Raw genomic sequence first — 18388 nt, 5'->3', positions numbered from 1 at the left:
GAATACAGTCAAAAAATGTTTAATGTGTTGCAATAAACACGCCGAAGGTTTTGAACCATTTGAATTATCCGATCATCTTTGACGGAGCACAAAAGGTGTCGAAATTCCCGACAGCCGCGAAGGCGCGCAAGCCTACGTCACAGACAGGAAGTGGTGCTTTTAAAGCGAGCGGACGAGTTTTACCCGCCCGCGGTGGTTCCGAAGTTAAAGCGGATTTAAAGTGAAGTTTTCTGAAAGGGAGACTAGATTCGTCTGGCGAAGCTTCAGGTTTGAACATGCAGGCGGTGAGGGAAGATGAGGAAGAAGAGGAGGAGGAGGCTTCCCCTGAGGACTATGTGGCTCTGTGTGATTTCACTGCCAGCGGCTCTGAGCAGGTTAAGCTTCTGTCAGTCAAACTCGCTACCAAACAGACATTAACCCGTTTTAACTCCCTCATTTCCCCCTCCTCGCAGCTAAGTTTCAGCACCGGGGACAGGCTGCTTGTGCACAGCAAGCCTTCGGCAGATTGGTGGTGGGCAGAGCTGCAGGGGCTCGTCGGGTATGTTCCTGGCAGCTACCTGCGGCAGGGCGCTGCGCCGGCGGGGGGCGACCCCTCCTCAGAGGACCCCTGGCAGGACGACGAATACTTCGGCAGCTATGGGACGCTGGTCAGAAACACAGAACTGTCCTTCTCACACGTTTCGATTATCTTCAGGTCTCACACACTGACTCATGGCTCTTATTTAGGGAACCTTTCTACTGATTTGTAGGTTTACAATTGAAGCAAGAGTCCTGCAGAGTATTCTGACCCCTTAAAACCTTTTATCACATTTTGTTAAATCACAACCATAAAGTGTATAAATGTGTAGGGGGAAGAGAGAATAGCAGCTTTATCTTTCTAAGCAAAACTTTTTAAGGTTTTACGCACCTCTTTAATACCCCAACATAAAATCAGGTGGAACAAATTGCCTTCAGAAGTCACATAATTAGTTACTCTGGAGGAGCTGCAGAGATCCACAGCTCAGGAGGGAGAAGCTCTACTGTAGATGGGACAGCGATATGTTGTGCGCTGACCCGGCTGCAGAAACAAATTAAGGGGGCATTGCACTTTTTCAGGGGGGCACACCTAAAAAAAAAAACTAAAAAAAAAAAACACATTTTATGGATGAGTGGCACGAAGAAAGCCACTCTTTAAAGCCGTTCATACGAAGTCGTGTTTGCGTTTTGCCACGAGCCATGCACGAGACACAGCAAACGTGTGGAAGACGCCGGGGGCTCTGGTCAGAGGAGGTCTAGGCCGAACTGTTGCTGTTTCATGCTGTCAAGACGCTTCTCTTTAGCAGGAGCGTAGAGGCTGGTCAGAGTTGCACGGAAAACACTTGAGACTGAGGGCAAGGTTTACTTTCAGGCAGGTCGGCGGCGCTAGACATGCAGCCGGAGCTACAAAGGAAATGCTTACATTAGTGGATGTCCATGCATTAGTAAGTTTGTCAGTTTATTAACGGATGCTCTTCATCAGATGTAGAGCTATTTTGCTAAGAAGACTGTAAAAACATCTTCAGTCTTTTAATCAGGGTTCCTGCAGATCCTTAAAAAGTCTTAAAAGGCATTGAATTCTTCAGTATAAAACTAAGGCCTTAATTTGTATTTAAATGTCTTAAATCAGTCATTTATAGGTCTTAGATTTGTTACCACAGTTTATAGATTGAGCTAATAGCTACCAAAAGGAGTTATCACTGATTATGTTGTGGTTTTTATAACTGATTTATTGTTTATTTTACTAGGGAACAAAACAAAGTTCATGAATTCAGTTCAATGGTTGTTAAAAAAATATACCTGCCATTTATGTGCTTTTATTTTTCTTCCTATATGGATTTTTTTTTTTTTTTTTTTTTCAAAATTTTAAACATTCTACTGGACCAGAAAGTAATGGTTTATGTTAAAATAAACATTTGGGTAAAGTTGTTGAAAGCAGTTGTTTTGTTTTTTTTATCTTGTGTTTATAATGTAGTTGGTCTTAACTTTTTATTTCGAGTGGCATTAAAAAGTCTTGAATTTAACTTGCCTTATGATGTAGGAACCCTGTTTAATATAGACAGCCTGTACTCCGAAAGCGAAAGATGGTTCTAGTTATCGACTCAAGGGTGCTGAATGCAAATGCAAGACACACTTTTATGCTTTTATCTGTAAACATTTCTGAAAACCAAATCAGATTTTCCTTCCACTTCACAGTTGTGTGTTGTTCTCTTGGAATAAAATCCTAATAAAAGCCTTTCCACTTTGTGGTTGGAACGCGACAAAGCATAAAAATAGCTGTCCCACGAGTTTGATTCTTTGGCATTGCACTGCATATCCAGTTGCAAAAATTGACTGAATAATCAAATAAACTTTACAGGAGTGCGAGTCCCAGCGCTACGCCACGTAAACATCTGAGCTGGTGCTTTTAAAGTGCTTCGGCGTTTCAGTTTATGGGCGATTTTTAAAGTGCCGTCAAAGGACAAAGAGGACAAACCTTCACCGCAGCTCTTACGGCTTGTTAATACGACCGCGTCATTAAAGAAATTGAAAGTATGTCACACCTGGAAGGCATCAGAAACTAAAGGCTCCCGTAAAAATGCAAACAACAGAAACGGTTACATTAGCAGTCACCAAGATGCTCGCGCTGGCAAACCGGATTGAGGCGGAAATTCTCCTCGCGATGTTGGTGCACATTTTGCTCTGGAGCAGGACATCAGTTTTTATTAATTGTTTTAAAATAGTCCATTGGCAGGTCGTTTAGGAATATCTAAATAAACGACGCCCAGAAAGATAATGCAACTGTTCTAAAAATCTGCAATTAGTTTGTGGGAATTAGAACAGGGAACACAAATATATGCATCTTTTGTGTTTCTGCAGCTCTGATTATGGTTGTTCTTGCTCTTTAATTAGCACTGAATACAAGAGAGCTTTGGTCGCACTTTGTATGGACAGCATTGTAAGTACAAGACAAAACTGCGAAGGGCATGGCACAGGGACAAAGACGTTATTACTAATCTGTCCCCTACCTCAGATCCACCGACAGGCCCTATGGATTTATCAATACACGCTGCAGTCAGGCTGCTGATATTTCAGAGCCATGATCAGGGCTGTAGATTATAATTTGCACAAACCTCAGTCAGATAAAAGGATCAATGAGCCAAACTGGTTGATTAGCATATTCAATAAAATGACCCCTCTGCTGTTGTGTTTTCTTTGCTGCTAGTGCGGGGCGGCATACATAAAACCACAACCCACTTTCTGATTATACAAATGTTCTTTTAGATACAACGACTTTGATTTTCCACAGTAACCAAATTGTTCAATAACTACGTTTCATCAACTCTGCCAAAAATCTGAGTTTTGTGACTGATTTGTGCTTGAGGATGAACAGAAAGGCATTATGCACTATTTTGAATTTCAGATGTAAATTTATTCCTTGTAGACAGTTTATTTTAGCAACACTTGGGTCAGACTTAGGATGTGCTGCCATACTGGCTTTTCTTTTAACAACACTTTGTCTCGGTGATTGAAGCTACCAGCTTGACTGTGAAACAATGAGGTACCTCCAGTAACCTTCATTAATAAGGATGAGGACATTACCATGACGCTGACCCACAAACTGAGGCCATAAACGTTTGTCAACCATGTTTTTTTTTGTTGTTGTTGTTTTTTTTTAGCCATATCACAGTTGTTTTTTTTACCTGGTCGTTTGTCCCACAGAGGCTTCACCTGGAGATGCTGTCGGACCGGAGCCGAACAGAGGCGTACCGGCAGGTTGTGGCCAGCAACAGCGCTTCTCTGAAGAACAAGGTGGTGATGGACCTCGGCTGTGGGACCGGCATAATCAGCCTGTTCTGTGCTCAGCTGGCTCAGCCCTCAGCGGTAAATACGGCGGGGCGGCACGCGTGGTCGTTTAGACACGAGGTCTAGATGAATACGATTAATGATTTTTGTCTGATGAAAGGTTCTCATTTGCCAAACTCTTCAAAAAAAAAAAAATCCAAACCCCTGGAGCTACTCTGCATTTGCCAAACAATAACTGATATTCAAGTGAAATCCATCATAGTTGATCATGCTGGGCCAACACAACGTATTGTGAAACTGAAGGAAAATGATACATGGCTTCATTTATTTTTCTTTTTTAACATAAAAGCTAAAAAGTGTGACACTCAGACGTGTGACTCCAATGTAACTCAAGCTTTGATAGAGCGTCTCTAAACAACAATTTGAAAGTCTCGCAAAAAGTTCTCAATTATACTTAGCTCTAAGCCATTCTAACTCAAATTTAGGACTGCTGTATCTCTGATTTGTCCTGCTGGAAGTGGAATCTCTGCCACTGTTTCAACTCTTTTGGAGTCTCTGTAAAAGGTTGTCTTCCTGGATAGTATTTAACTCCATCCAGCTTACTTATCCCTCCTAAAGAAAAGCATCCCCACACCATGATGCAGCCACCACCAACATACTCGATGGAGTTGATGTGTTCAGGGTGTTAGTTTATCCTTCTCACTTACTGTTTTCCCATAGACCAGACTTGATAAAGCGCTATACAAATACAAACTTTTAACCATTTAACTTTCCCTCTGACCTGTTTGCTCTGTTTCTTTGTCTTCATCATGCTGTTTCTTCACTAATATTCTCTAATGAACCTCTGGGGCTTTCGCACAGCAGCTGTATTTTTACCCAAGTTAAATTACGTAAAATTGAGGGATTTTTACACATTAGGTGAGTTCTGAAGACGATTTGCTGTGCTGGATTTGATTTAGATGCACAGAAGTGAAGGTTGCTAAATACATAGGTGCACAACATTTTAAGAATTTTATTTGTAAAAGCTTAAACTATGCACCATTTTCCTTTTAATACACAATTATACGCTACTATGTGTGGATCTGTCAAAAAAAAATCTCAATTCATCAATCTCTATTTATTGTGACAAGTTTTGAAAAAACTTCTAATGACAGGACTGCTCCATCAAAGCCACAATAGCGTCCCACATTACTTATTGTTGCATTTATACCCCCATCTGTCGGGCAAACAGTGTTACTACAGTGAAAACGCAGCTTCGCGTCCACGCTGATGTAATTAATTGGTGGTTCTGTAGGTGTATGCTGTAGAGGCGAGCTCCATGGTGGAGCACACCAGGCAGCTGGTGAAGCAGAATGGCTGTGAGGAGGTGGTCACGGTGCTGCAGGGGCGAGCGGAGGAGCTGGAGCTGCCAGAGCAGGTGGACATCCTGGTGTCTGAGTGGATGGGCAACTGCCTGCTGGTAATTATTCAACCATCAGTGCTGCTGGTTATAGATTTTCCTATAATGTACATACACTCTGTACACCCACCGAGTCCAGTGTTGGAAGTAATTTTAGAATAATTTCTACCTCCATGTTTGATTCATGTGTAAAAAAATATTCATGGTCTTTTTTTTTATATAAACTCCAACCTGCCCGATGAACTAGAAAATAAAAATTGTTAATGACTTTCATTCAGCTCAGATTAGTGTGATTACCAGACCTCTTAACCAGAGGTCTAAAATGGTGGACCTTGAGCGCTGCTTCCCTGCAACACGTCTCTCTGCTGCGCACCTGAATCAAATAATTTGTTCATTGGTGGTTCTCTTTAGAAGAGGGATGTCCAGGTCCAATTTTGTGACACATCCCTTCTCCAACACACCAGAACCATATAAATGGCTTGTCCGCAGGCCTCTGCAGAGCTGAATACAGCCATTCCATTCAGGTGTGCTGGAACTGGGACATATCTAAAGGTTTTAAGAGACTGGCGCTCCAGACCACCTGGACTAGGCAAACCAAAGTGTTCAGTATTCCTTTACAGTTCAACATGTGGGGTCAAATAACATATTTATGTGTTTTAAGTGGTGGTCACAGCTAACCAAGAAGTTAGCTTCACAAATTCATATTCTGAAAGCAAAATATTAGCTTTGTAACCGTTAAACCGATGATAAATAAGGAAATTTGAGCAAGCTAACGTTAGCCGCTAACCACTGGCTGTCACTCAGTCTGTGTTACACATCTACAGACAAAGGTGCTGCATACACACAGCAGATGACAGACGTGTGCATCGCTGCAGGTTTGATGGGATAGCTGTTTTAGTTCAGGATGAATGATTTTTAAACTAACTTATACACGGCAGTGAATGCTTATGAGAAGAAAGTTCTGTCATTCTGTGCCCAGGCAGCTGCTTTTTAGGGGGGTAAAAATAGTGAGAATGTTGCCAGTTAATGCAAGAGAAACAAACAACCAGCTCTATTACCTCTACCCTGTAAACAGTATAACTCGACAAGCCCAAAGTGGCGGAGCTGGGAACACTGCTGGTGTCCTGGAACACAGTGCTGACCATTTATGGAGGTCACTTTTCCTCTCTGTCATCACTCTTTAACAAACGTGAAATAAATGACATGACTTTTTGAGTTACTTATTGCTGTAACAGCAATAAATCATATATTTAATGTACATTATTTTTTAATCGAAAAGCACAAATAAAAATCGGTTCAATAAAAAAGTTGTTCCTATTTTATTCATACTGGTAAAATCTCCCTTGGATGTTTTGTATGGAGGAGTTGGAGCCAGGCAGCGACCCACTTCCGCGCTCAATGTGAACGCACCTTTACGGTTATGGAGAAGTCTGCGTGGATGTGTATTAAGAGCCAGGACAGTGACATAAATGGCAGATGAATATCTTGTTGTGAACATTATCGTAGTTACAGTTATTGAAACCTAATAAAACGGACACTAACCCACCTGCAAACAGTTTCTAAACTTGCCGTTAACAATAATGTGATTTAAAAAAAAAAAAAAAAAAAAGTTAGCACTGCAATTATCTGTTTTCGTATTAGTGCAACTGTGTCCACCACTGTGTGTATTACACTGTCTTTCTTATTAATCTTTTTTAACAAACAATGTATTGTGATGTCCTCAAAGTCATAACTTTTTAGCCATTCTGCGGACAAGACTCAGCGCTAAAAGAGATCAAGCCGTTCAGGTCATGGACATCAGCTGTGGAACAACATCCCTCCAAAGTTTAATCAATGTTTACTTTTATAAAACAAGTTTCTGATCGTTTATTGCATTTATGCTCTTCTGGATTTTCGTATTATCTTTTACTTGACGTTTAATGAGACTCCTGTCCTTTTTATTTATTACATTTTTAATCTTTATAACTTCCACCGTGCTTAAACTACAGGTACTGATTATATAATTAGAATATCTTGAACATTTTGATTTTTTTTTTTTTTTTTTTTTTCTAGAAATTTCATTTTATGTTTGTATGTCTGTGCTATGATTATGCCTTGATATCAGCTCCTTTTTAAGATTTGAATTTCTCTCAACTTCTCACCTTCTCCTAGTTTGAGTTCATGGTGGAGTCAGTTCTCCTGGCTAGGGACCGCTGGCTCCGGGACGGCGGTGTGATGTGGCCCTCCTCAGCCGCTCTAACTCTGGTTCCATGTCAGGCCGACAGCTACTACTCAGAGAAAATGGCCTTCTGGGAGCGACCGTATGGCCTGGACTTCACCCCGCTGCAGTAAGAGCCACTGTTGTAACTGATCAACAGTTTTATCCACTTTTTTTTTTTACTGCCTACTAATTTTCAGAGCCTTAAATTAGATGTATAGTTGGTAGGTTGATGCTTTGAGGTTTGGTATTTCTTACTCAGTCATGTGACACGTAGTGTAGGGGAGCAGGAAAGCAAATGGAGCTCTTAACTTAAAACTAAAGATGAAAATGTTTTGCCCAAACCATTATGACAATATGACATAACTACTTGACACAGGAGCTTCCCTCAGTGGTTTTTGCACCTCTTAATGTGATCTGCTGTTTCTTATTGCAATAAACTGGTCAGTCAGTAAAAAAAAAACAGTTTAAGCTTTTACAAGGTACAGAGCCAAACACTTTTTGCTGTCAGTTACAGCTGTTTTAAATAAAAATGACCACCAGCATCAACAATAGACACACAAAACAAAATGACAAATGACAATAGCTACAATGACCACCACTAATCCAGATTCAAGAGTAGATTTGTAAGAAAACCATTTATTTTAGCATTTCTGTTACTTGAACATGTTTAAATATTTTTTAATTACCCCTCGATGGACGGGTGTTCTACACTCCTGAATATAGGACCAAAGAGCTGAATTAAATCCTTAATGTGCAGTCAGATTCTACAAAGTCCTGCAGATTACCAAAATATTTGATTGAAATCTGAAGTTGAGCTGCATGTAAAATTTGTAGGACGCTGGCCCTCGAGTACTGCATTTTGACAAACATCCTGTAGAGGGAGCTAAAGCTTAGGGTGATGGCTAGAGTCCCTCAAACCCAGACTTGGAGCTTATCTCTAAAAATGTATTTATTTTATATTCCAATGGAAAAAAATAACAGAAGTTGGTCAGAAATTACAAGTAGGATTAGATTGCAGTAATGCCAATCAAGAGCTTTACATAGATTCTCGAAAAGAGTATAATTTTTCCACTTGAAAAATGTAATTTGAATAAAACGGATAGTATTATTATTATTATTATCATTAAATTGCTGCTCCTCTTTTGGGTGAAGCTTGTCTCCCCAGCAGAGAAGTGGGGCGTGTAAAAACTGGAGGAGACTCAAATCTCGTTTCATAATCCTGTAGTTACATCCATGCATTATATAAAGTTACAGTTTTGAACCCATGTGTAATGAGAACAAGTAAAATAACACAGAACAGTGACTAAATCGTTTTAATAAAGGGATATTGACTACAAAAAGATGTAGCTTCTGTAAGAACTTAAGGAATAGTTGAAGTGAATTTTATTTTGTACACTAAAATAAGAAATAATGCTCACTTGCAGATCCTACTGTTTTATCTACTTTGAATTCCTCCTTTAATCCTTTTTCAGTCTAATGTTTAGCTCCTGATTGATATTTCATCCCCTCAGGCCTTTGGCACAGCAGGAGTTCTTCACCAAGCCGAAGTTCAGCCACCTCATTGACCCTGAGGACTGCCTCTCTGTCCCCTGTGACGTCATCCGCCTTAACATGTACACTGTTCAAGTGAGAGACCTTGAGGTATCAAATGGATTTCCTGATTACAAGCGGCTGCAGATCTTATCTGCTCGACTTTCAATACTAAGAGCGGAGTTTCATTTCTCAGGAAGTGAAGGGTGAGTTTCAGTTTTCTGTGGCGAAGCCTGGAGTTTTCCACGGATTTACGGCCTGGTTCACTGTCCAGTTTGAAAGCCTGGAGACGGGAGGAGCAACAGTGGAGCTAAACACCGGACCAAACTCAGAGTAAAAAAAAAAACAAAGTATCAGATTAAATCCACACATACCGATGCATCACAGTACTTTGAAGTAGAACCGAGAAGTAAGTTGAAGCAATTTCATTCACAACTCATTTATAGATTCATTACACAAAGATGAATCACTTTCAAGCATTTATTTCTGTTCATTTTAAGACACCTGTAAAGATTTTTTTTCTGTCGATGTCCCTGGATTAGTAGCGATTTAAAACGAGAAAGATCTTAAACGGTCTGACCTCATCCTGTCTACATCTATTCAACATCTGCGCACTTATAAGATAAGATCGACTTTATTGATCTCTCTGTGGAGAAATTCACGTGTGACATAGGCTCAATGATCAAAAGGAGGAAATGGTGCATGAGGTATATACAGTGCGTCCACATATATACAGTGTATATATGTGGATACAGAAAAATAAATAAAAATAAAGCAGAGATTTAAGATGACTGAGGCCACCACAGAGTCATAGGCGGTTTTCAAGCAGGGGCCTGCTTACTCCAAAGGACCTCAGCCTCCTCAGGAGGTGGAGGCGGCTCTGGCCCTTCTTGTACAGAGCTTCTGGTTTTATGAGTCCAGTCCAGTTTATTATTAACGTGAACATCCAGGATCAACCAGCAAGCTTTTCTCCTCGATGTTCTGAGATATAAGTTAAACGTGGAGAAGACTGAGCATTCGCCATGTGTCCCTAGAGCAGGGGTGTCCACCTCCCGTCCCTGCAGGTTTTAGACGTGTCCTTGTTCGTACGCAGCTGGTTTAAATGGCTAAATTACCCGCTCAACATGTCTTCGGGTTCTCCAGAGGCTTTGTAAGGACCCGGCAATTTTAAAGGGCTGACTTCAGACACCACGCCTGTAGAGCATCTTACCTCAACATGTGCGCTCCACTCTGGCCAGAGATTGATTTTAATGTCTCTTTAAAGCTCTCCCCTTTTCCACTTTGACTGATTCAGAGAGAGACACCGCATAGCTTTTAGAACTCTTCTGGCTTTTCTTTGTTTTATTAAATTTGGACAGTTTTCATCTATAGGCTATTATATTGGTGAAATAGTGAAGCGCTTTTTTTTTTATGCGCTAAATGAATACATTTGACATTGAGGAAACGTTAACGCTTCAGACCCGTTTTCTTGGATACGCCTGCATGCCGGGCTTCTTGAAGCTCTGACTGTAGCTGCGGTCCACACCGTTTAAATGGCTACTAAACTTTCCATTAATCTGTTCGGATGCAACATTCTTTGAACAGCCAGCTCCTTTAGCAACATTTTTTGCGGCTTAGCCTCCATGCAGGTTTTTTTTAATTTATTACTCTCTGCTGGACAACTGTCAAGCCAGCAGTCTTCCTCTTGTCTGAGTAGGTCCTAATAAAGCATTTCTGTGTTAAATGTTGTTTTTGATGGGTTTCAATTTATATATCAATTTTCTGAGACACTGATTTTTGTTTTGGGTGTTAATTGGCTGTAAGCCATAACCTATTAAAATGAACAGAAATCAATCCTTCAAATAAATCCCTCTGTGTAATGACTCCATAACTTGGGTTTAACAGTTTGAGTTGAATTACTGGTATACATAACCTTTTTTTTGATATTCTAATTTACAGAGACCCAGCTGTGTTATGAAATGAAACCCAATTAATTATGCTTTAATCCTCAGTCCAACCCACTGGAAGCAGACTTTGTTCATGCTGGACACGCCCACCCCTGTGAACGCCGGGGACTCCATCCATGGAAATGTTATCCTGCGCAGAAACCCCGTGTGGAGACGCCACATGACCGTTACGCTGCACTGGAAAATCAACAGCAGCACCGACAACTGCCAGGCAAATATCTTTTTACACCCATAAGTCTGATTTATTTAATAGCAGTTGTTAACCTCCTTTTCATGTCTTTAGGTTGGGACAAAACATTTCCCCATGTGGAGGTGACTATAAATCACCCATCGGCTGTGCAAATCAACAGTAAACCAGTCTAATGTGCCCGCTCTTTGCCCGTGAGCAGCTGCCAACCAGTAATCAGAAGCGGTTGCTACGAATGTGACGCCCAGAGAGAAACCTGGCTGGACATTTGAGTGTGTAGTGATGCGTCCGACCGCTACAGGAGCAGGTGATCACACCATGGGTCATTCTGCAAGAGCAGAACGTGTCTGAAGAGAAGAAACCGAGGAGTCTCTGATGGAGGAATAACAGGGTTCATTGAAGGAGTAGCCGGGTTGAACTTGGCGTGTCTCAAGATACTCTTTCAGAACAAAATAGGGTTTTAATGTTTATTTTATAACTCGTCAAGGCTTTACAATTGTTTTTAAAAGAAGCTTAATCTAAATTTTCACTTATTCCTACCGATGAAGGGATTTCAAAAGATTTTTAACTTTTTTTTAAACACTTAACACAAATGGAGATTTTTGTTCAGTTGCTTTTCATGCTACAGTGAACAATAAATAAGGAATGGGTTGATTACCTGTAACAAGGTACACCATAAGACATAAAAACACAAATTGTTTAAATTTGATTATTTAAGGGATGCCATCCCCTAAACACTCCTGTTGCATTGTTGCACTGCTGGTCAACTGGCTAAAAGTGGTCTCCCGCACCCCTGTTTACAAGACAATATAATATGCAGAGATACAAAAAAAAAAAACAGAAGTCATTGTGTGGTAACTAATGAAGCATAACCCATTGATCTAATTAAGGTAAGGCTGTTGTAAAAAAAAAAAAAACGTGAGGGGCAGATATCTGAGCAGACAGCCTGGTGATTTATCCAACTAACAGAAGCATGTTTTACTTTATTTATGCTACAAAAAAGAGAGCAGCAAAAACGTCTAAGAACCTACCAATACATTTAGTAGGGGTTTTATTTAAATATTTGCGTGTTTCCACAGTTGGAGCTTCTTACAGGAACTAGGGTAATTCTCTGTTTTGTTATTGCAGCATTTATTGTTTTTTGCATTTTCCTCCATTTAAACTCTTGTACAGTTTATATTTTATAGTAACTATAAATTATAGAACAGCGGTAACTGATCTAAATCCAGCCGCTCGTGTCGAAAACCACCGTTTTACACTGTAGCCAGTTTGAAGGAATGCATGATTTAAATCAGCTAACCTTAGGGGAAATTATTGAATAATGAGGGGGGAAGCACTGCAAAAGCTATTTTGTTAGGGATTATGTTCGCTGATACAAAACAATCACAGCTTCAGCAATGCACACCTTTAACAGATTTTAGGTCTAACTGAAGCAGCTGCTGTTGTGTGTGTAAAATACTCCTTTGGGACACTTAAATGATTTTATGTCAGCTTTTGTGCTATATATGTACTGAATAAAAACCGTTAAATAAGCATTTGTCTTTAGATGACAAGGCTGTAATCCCAACTGGAGCTCCTCTCTCATTTCCTCCTTGCTCCTAAAAAGTGGCCAAACAGAAAAGTCTGCCTTAAAGAAATTAGTTTAAGGTTTTTTTGACATCTATTTCTTCATAAGGGTTAGAGTAACAGCATAATTTGTAAATTACAATTACTGTGACAGAATTATCGGTTGCTGCGTTATCGCTAATAATTGCTGCAGAAACACCTTCAGTTTCTCTCCGTCATGCGCCTGTGAGATATTTTAGATATGTTCTGGTTTCACCTCTCACAAATTTTTGATTGACTTCACTGAGCTTTTAAAACTGGAACTGCTATGAAATTATAGTTGGATTTAACTTTTTTATGTCACTATTTTTATTTGCTAGATTATTGAAGATAAAGCAACAAGTCTGCTGTAGGAAGAAACAAGGTTCTATAGGGTCAAAAAAAGACCTAATAACGTGAAAATAATAAACGTATAGTTGGCATAATTATTGTTATAGTATTTCAGCAGCAATAGTAATAATTGCTGCTTTACCCTTGTATAAAACATAGGATCATGTTTAACTTTTTTTCCTCACATGTATCATTACCCATTGATTTCATACCATGCGATCTTATTTTGGCCCTTTTTTTTTTTTTACCTCTTGTAAATGTCTGCACATATGGAGCTGTATACCACTAAAACCAGGTTAGAAAAAAAAGAGGAAGTGGGACAGATATACCTGAGCAACAAAGTATATCAACATCAACAAGTTTGATCCCAATAAGAACTTGTTACCAACACGAGATTTCTGTCATGTTCATCATCACACCCACAATGTTACATAAAGCAAAAACTGTTCATAAGGTCATTCTTTTAAATAAAATACTGCACTGGGCAAATAAATGTAGTTTGGGAGATACTACCCATTTTCTCAGATTTCTTCTTCTTTTTTTCTTTTTTGTAAACATTCGTGGTAAATGTCAAAAGTCGAGACATCGGTGCTGAAGCAGAAGCGCTTTGAAGCACCTCAAGTCTTAAGGCTCACTCTTGATGTCTGTTGTTGTTTTGGAGTGTGCGTTCATCTCCGAGGACAACTCCTGAGGTGGTGCGGCCTCTGGAGACGGAGGCCTGGAGAGCGGAACAAACAGCGGCGGCTTAACAACTTCATATTTAACCCCATATTTTTCCTTTTTCTGCCTCAAGTGTTTGTCGCAGTGGTTCACGAACGTCTCCAGCTTGACAAAGGTCTTGTTGCACACCTTGCAGTGATACGGCCGCTGGCCTTTTTTTAAGCGTATGTGAAGCCGGATGTAAGACGAGCGCACGAACGTGCGGCAGCAGACGCCGCACTTGAGATCCACCATGTTGCCGTGCGGCCCCTGAAGCTGGCCGACCGGAGGGGCAGGAGCGGAAACGGGGGCCGACGCGGGCCGGGCCTTTCCAGAGGCCTCCTGAGCCTTGTGGGAGAGCAGGTTGGACATGGAGCGGAAGGCCTCGCCGCACTGGTTACACTTGTAGGGCCTCTCCCCGGTGTGGAGCCGAATATGTGCCAGGAGCCCGGCCTTCTGGGTGAACGACTTGCTGCAGAAGGTGCACTTGAACGGCTTCTCCCCCGTGTGCAGCCGACGGTGGGTCTTCAGGTGTGAGGCGCGTCCAAAGTTTTTCCCACAGTCAGGGCACTTAAAAGGTTTGTCGCCGCTGTGGATCACCCTGTGAGCCATCAGGTGGGAGGACTGGTGAAAGAACTTTCCACAGATGTTGCACCTGAACTTCCTTTCCTTGTTGTGCGAGGTGAGGTGAAGGCTCAGGTGGGCGGACGAGATGAAGGTCTTGTTGCATATGCTGCAGGTGTGAGGGTCCAGCCGAACGCTCCGCTGGGCCCGCTGGCCGTTGGGGGGACTGCTGCTGGCTCCAGCCACACAGGACGGACATCTGGGGGGAGCATCTGCGTTGTCGGCCTGCGTCTGTTTAGCCGGGGCGGGATCGGGGTGGGGGTCCGGCTGCGGCGGGCCGAAACTGCATCCACAGTCTGAGCAGAGGCTGGAATCCTGCCGCTGCTCGTCGGTTTTGTCCAGCATGCTGATGTTTACAACTGCACCAAGGAGAACCTGATAACCTGCAAAAGAAATGCAAACGCGCCACTGGTCAAAGAGGTTCCCAGCTTTTAGGAGGACATAGATGAGGCATAATATTAAAAACCAGCAAAAATAACATCCGTTCATCAAGGCATTTGGTCCTCAAAGTTGACGCATTAGAAGCAGGAAATTCAATTCAGTTTTATGTATATAGCGCCAATTTATGAAGCATGTCATCTCAAAGCTCTTTACAAAGTAAAATTCAATCAGATTATACAGATTGGTCAAAATTTTCCTATATAATGCAAGTGTTAAAAATAGATCGTTTGACAAGAGCTAAAGTTTGCTAGCTGGATAATTATAGCTTTATAGGGGCCCCAATCTCCAGTGATCTCCCTCTTATCAAAAGAGGAACAAGAAAGGAGTAAGACAACTTTTTTTTGTTGTTTTTGTCCCCTGCCTAAAGGTCCAACAATGGGCTTGAGCATCAGATTTGGACCACAGAACAGTGGAAGAATATGGCCCGATCTAACTTTTATTTATTTTTTTTCCTGCTTGATGCACGTGTCTTACATACATAACTTTGTAACCAGAAGGTACAGCACAGCAAACATTCACAAGTCAGATTGCAGCACATTATCAGGCAGTCATAGTGTGCTACTGCAGGCGCGGTGGACCCCGCAGGAGAACAGCCTCATCCTCCAACCTACCCGAGTTATATCCCCGCATTATCTTTTAATTCGTAACTTATTTCTTTTCCCATAACGTGCCATTTATATCACCGCAAGTGGGCCAAGCAAGACGGAACATATCTGCATATCCGAAAACCGCCCAGCAAAGGTCCTATCGCCGTGCAGCGGCCTGCAGCGCCGTAAATAACAAAGACTTCACGTACCGTGCTCATTTCCCCCCTAACAAACCAGACCTTTGTCGTCCAAGGCGTTCTCCCCGAGAGCCGCAGTTAAAACATAACCACACAAACTGCGCATGATAAACACATTTCAGATATTGTTGGCTCGTGTTCGGTCGGGTTTTTTTTTTCTTTTCTTTTCTTTTCTTAAAGGAGGCGGCCCCGGTTCTCTGTGCGGAAGCCGGGCTGCAGCATCATCTAGCGAGCGGCGGAGCAACTAGACGGCCCGCTGGGCGTTTAGGGCGCTCAACGCTGCAGTCTAAGCCAGGGGTGTCCAAACTTTTCAGTACATGGGCCAAAATGATCAAGTTAAGGGAACTTGAAGGGCAAAAGATGAACACAAAATTTTCGAACCTTTTTTTTTAACCTGCTCTACAAAATATAATTTTAAATACATAAATTAGTAACAATTTCTGCTGGAAATTAATGTGTAAATCATTGTAGAGCCAAAGGTTAAATCAGAATCAGACATACTTTAATAAATTACTTTTGTTACACGCTCCTGATATGCAAACACACACACACACACACACACACACACACATATATATATGTATGTATGTATGTATGTATGTATGTATGTATGTATATATGTATGTATGTATATATATATATGTATATATATATATATATATATCTATCTATATATATCTCTTCTCTCTTACCTATACTCTCGTATCTGTCTATATCTAGCTTCCTATCTCTCCGTCTCTACTCTCAATGTGTGTCTCTGTGTCTCTCTATGTCTCTCTGTGTCTCTATCTGTCTCTCTGTGTCTCTCTCTATCTCTCTCTCTCTCTCTCTCTCTGTATCTCTGTCTCTGTGTATCTGTGTCTCTATCTCTCTCTATCTCTATCTCTCTCTCTCTATCTGTGTCTCTCTATATGTCTATGTGTGTCTATCTATGTCTATCTGTCTATATATGTGTCTATATCTGTATATGTCTCATCTATCTGTCCCTCTGTCTCTCTCTCTCTCTCTCTGTCTCTATGTCTCTCTGTGTCTCTCTCTCTCTCTGTCTCTCTGTGTCTATGTGTCTGTGTCTCTCTCTGTCTTCTGTGTATCTCTCTCTGTCTCTCTGTGTCTCTGTGTCTCTCTCTGTCTCTGTCTCTCTGTGTCTCTGTGTCTCTGTGTCTCTCTCTGTGTCTCTGTGTCCTCTCTCTGTCTCTCTGTGTATCTCTGTGTCTCTCTGTGTCTCTCTCTCTGTCTCTCTGTGTCTCTCTGTGTCTCTCTCTCTGTGTCTATCTCTCTATGTGTTCTCTCTCTGTCTCTCTGTCTCTCTCTGTATCTCTGTCTCTCTATGTGTATCTCTCTGTGTCTCTCTCTGTGTCTCTCTGTGTCTCTCTCTCTCTGTCTCTCTGTGTGTCTCTTCTCTCTCTCTGTCTCTCTGTCTCTCTGTGTGTCTCTCTCTCTGTCTCTCTGTCTCTCTCTTGTATCTCTCTGTCTCCTCTATATATCTGTCCCTCTGTCTCTCTGTCTCTGTGTCTCTCTATCTGTATCTGTGTCTATATCTATCTGTCTCTGTGTATCTCTACTGTTATCTGTCTCTCTGTCTCCCTGTATCTCTATATCTATCTCTATCTCTCTATCTCTATATTCTCCCTGTGTCTCTCTCTGTCTCTCTATCTCTCTCTCTCTGTGTACTCTCTTCTCTCTGTCTCTTTGTTATATATCTAAGTTCTTACATGTGTCAGAGTGTATATCTATTAGATATATAGAAGTTTCTGATATATATATATATATTATATATATATTACTATATTATATATATGTCTATATAGTATGTAATATTATATGTTATATATTATGTATATTATATTATGTAATTGTATGTATTATCTATTCTGTATATATATATATATATATATATATATACTATATATATATTATATATAATGTGGTGGTGGGTTATGTATGGTAGTATAGATATATATTACACAGCAATTATTTGGCTCCATTGTTCTTTGAAAACACTTGCTGTAATTAGCCAGTTTTAAGAACTGAATTCAAAGCAGATTTTAATGCACCAAAGTCTGCATTTGAGTAATTAAATGTAATTGGAGTGATGTTACAATGAAATTGAAGAGAATGTCAAAAGTGTGTTTATTAAAAGATGAATACTTTGTGTTGTGCTTAACATTTTAAATTGTAGGATTTTAACTTTTCTGTCACAATTTGCCCTAAACTAAAAGCTTCCATCTGCATCAACCATCTGGGCTGGTGGACCAAATCATTATTCAAATACAGTTGGGGGGGGGACAAAAAGTCTGCACAGGGGACACAAATGGCCCCTGAGCCGCACTTTGGACATACCTGGTCTAAGCGCTGAGTCCAGGAAAGTTATTGTGCCAGGTTTCATTTTATTGCTGAAATGGGAGGAACCTTGCTCTTTAAGGTGATTGGCTACGGTCCTAGTTTTGTTTCTGCTGAAATAAATTGGCTTTGATTTAAAGATGAAAGTGAAACTGCCCGGGTAGTGTCATGTGTGACTAGGGGCAGGACATCACCAGCCTTTATATGGAACAGGCAGGTGAAACATAACTTCTTTAGACATCCTGCACTGATGTGGTCAAGGTAAGGTAAATGGTTGATTTAAATTCAATATCTCTAACTTTTTATTCATACCTCAAACTTATGCAATACGTTAAAAATCCCAGATGTCTTACACACTATAGTTCAAGAGTGCCGAAATACCACATTAATTTTAGTTGGCAACTGACTAGTTATCCTTTTGAATTGGCATTGTACCCTGCTAATGTAGTCAACATTTGTTATATAACAATAAAGCTTCATTTGTTTATTTAATTATTTTTAT

The 18388-nt window shown here is 40.8% G+C and overlaps 2 protein-coding genes across 3 annotated transcripts; one reads left to right on the top strand and one right to left on the bottom strand.

The window, feature by feature from the left end:
• Positions 1-152: 152 nt before the first annotated feature.
• prmt2 (protein arginine methyltransferase 2) lies at positions 153-11890 on the top strand. 2 transcript variants are annotated; one of them, XM_021320650.2, is made up of 9 exons: positions 153-374; positions 453-647; positions 3718-3879; positions 5096-5260; positions 7352-7527; positions 8912-9041; positions 9127-9263; positions 10922-11087; positions 11160-11890. In XM_021320650.2, exons 1-9 carry the CDS (start codon positions 276-278, stop codon positions 11190-11192), a joined length of 1263 nt encoding a protein of 420 aa, XP_021176325.2. In that variant the 5' UTR covers positions 153-275; the 3' UTR covers positions 11193-11890. The 2 variants fall into 2 exon arrangements, with proteins under 2 accessions (XP_021176325.2, XP_035995370.1); XM_036139477.1 differs by having other exon boundaries at positions 153-647.
• LOC105931794 (zinc finger protein 226) lies at positions 11633-15802 on the bottom strand. Its single transcript, XM_012870646.3, has 2 exons — positions 15559-15802; positions 11633-14704 (listed from the first exon to the last, which is right to left on the bottom strand). Exon 2 carries the CDS (start codon positions 14664-14666, stop codon positions 13623-13625), a length of 1044 nt encoding a protein of 347 aa, XP_012726100.2. The 5' UTR covers positions 14667-14704; positions 15559-15802; the 3' UTR covers positions 11633-13622.
• Between the last annotated feature and the right edge of the window lie 2586 nt (positions 15803-18388).

The sequence above is a fragment of the Fundulus heteroclitus genome, chromosome 7 (assembly GCF_011125445.2).
Source record: "Fundulus heteroclitus isolate FHET01 chromosome 7, MU-UCD_Fhet_4.1, whole genome shotgun sequence".
In the NCBI taxonomy this organism is placed as follows: Eukaryota; Metazoa; Chordata; class Actinopteri; order Cyprinodontiformes; family Fundulidae; genus Fundulus; species Fundulus heteroclitus.
Note: the sequence above shows the minus strand (reverse complement) of the source record. Positions and strands in the feature narration are given on the sequence as shown.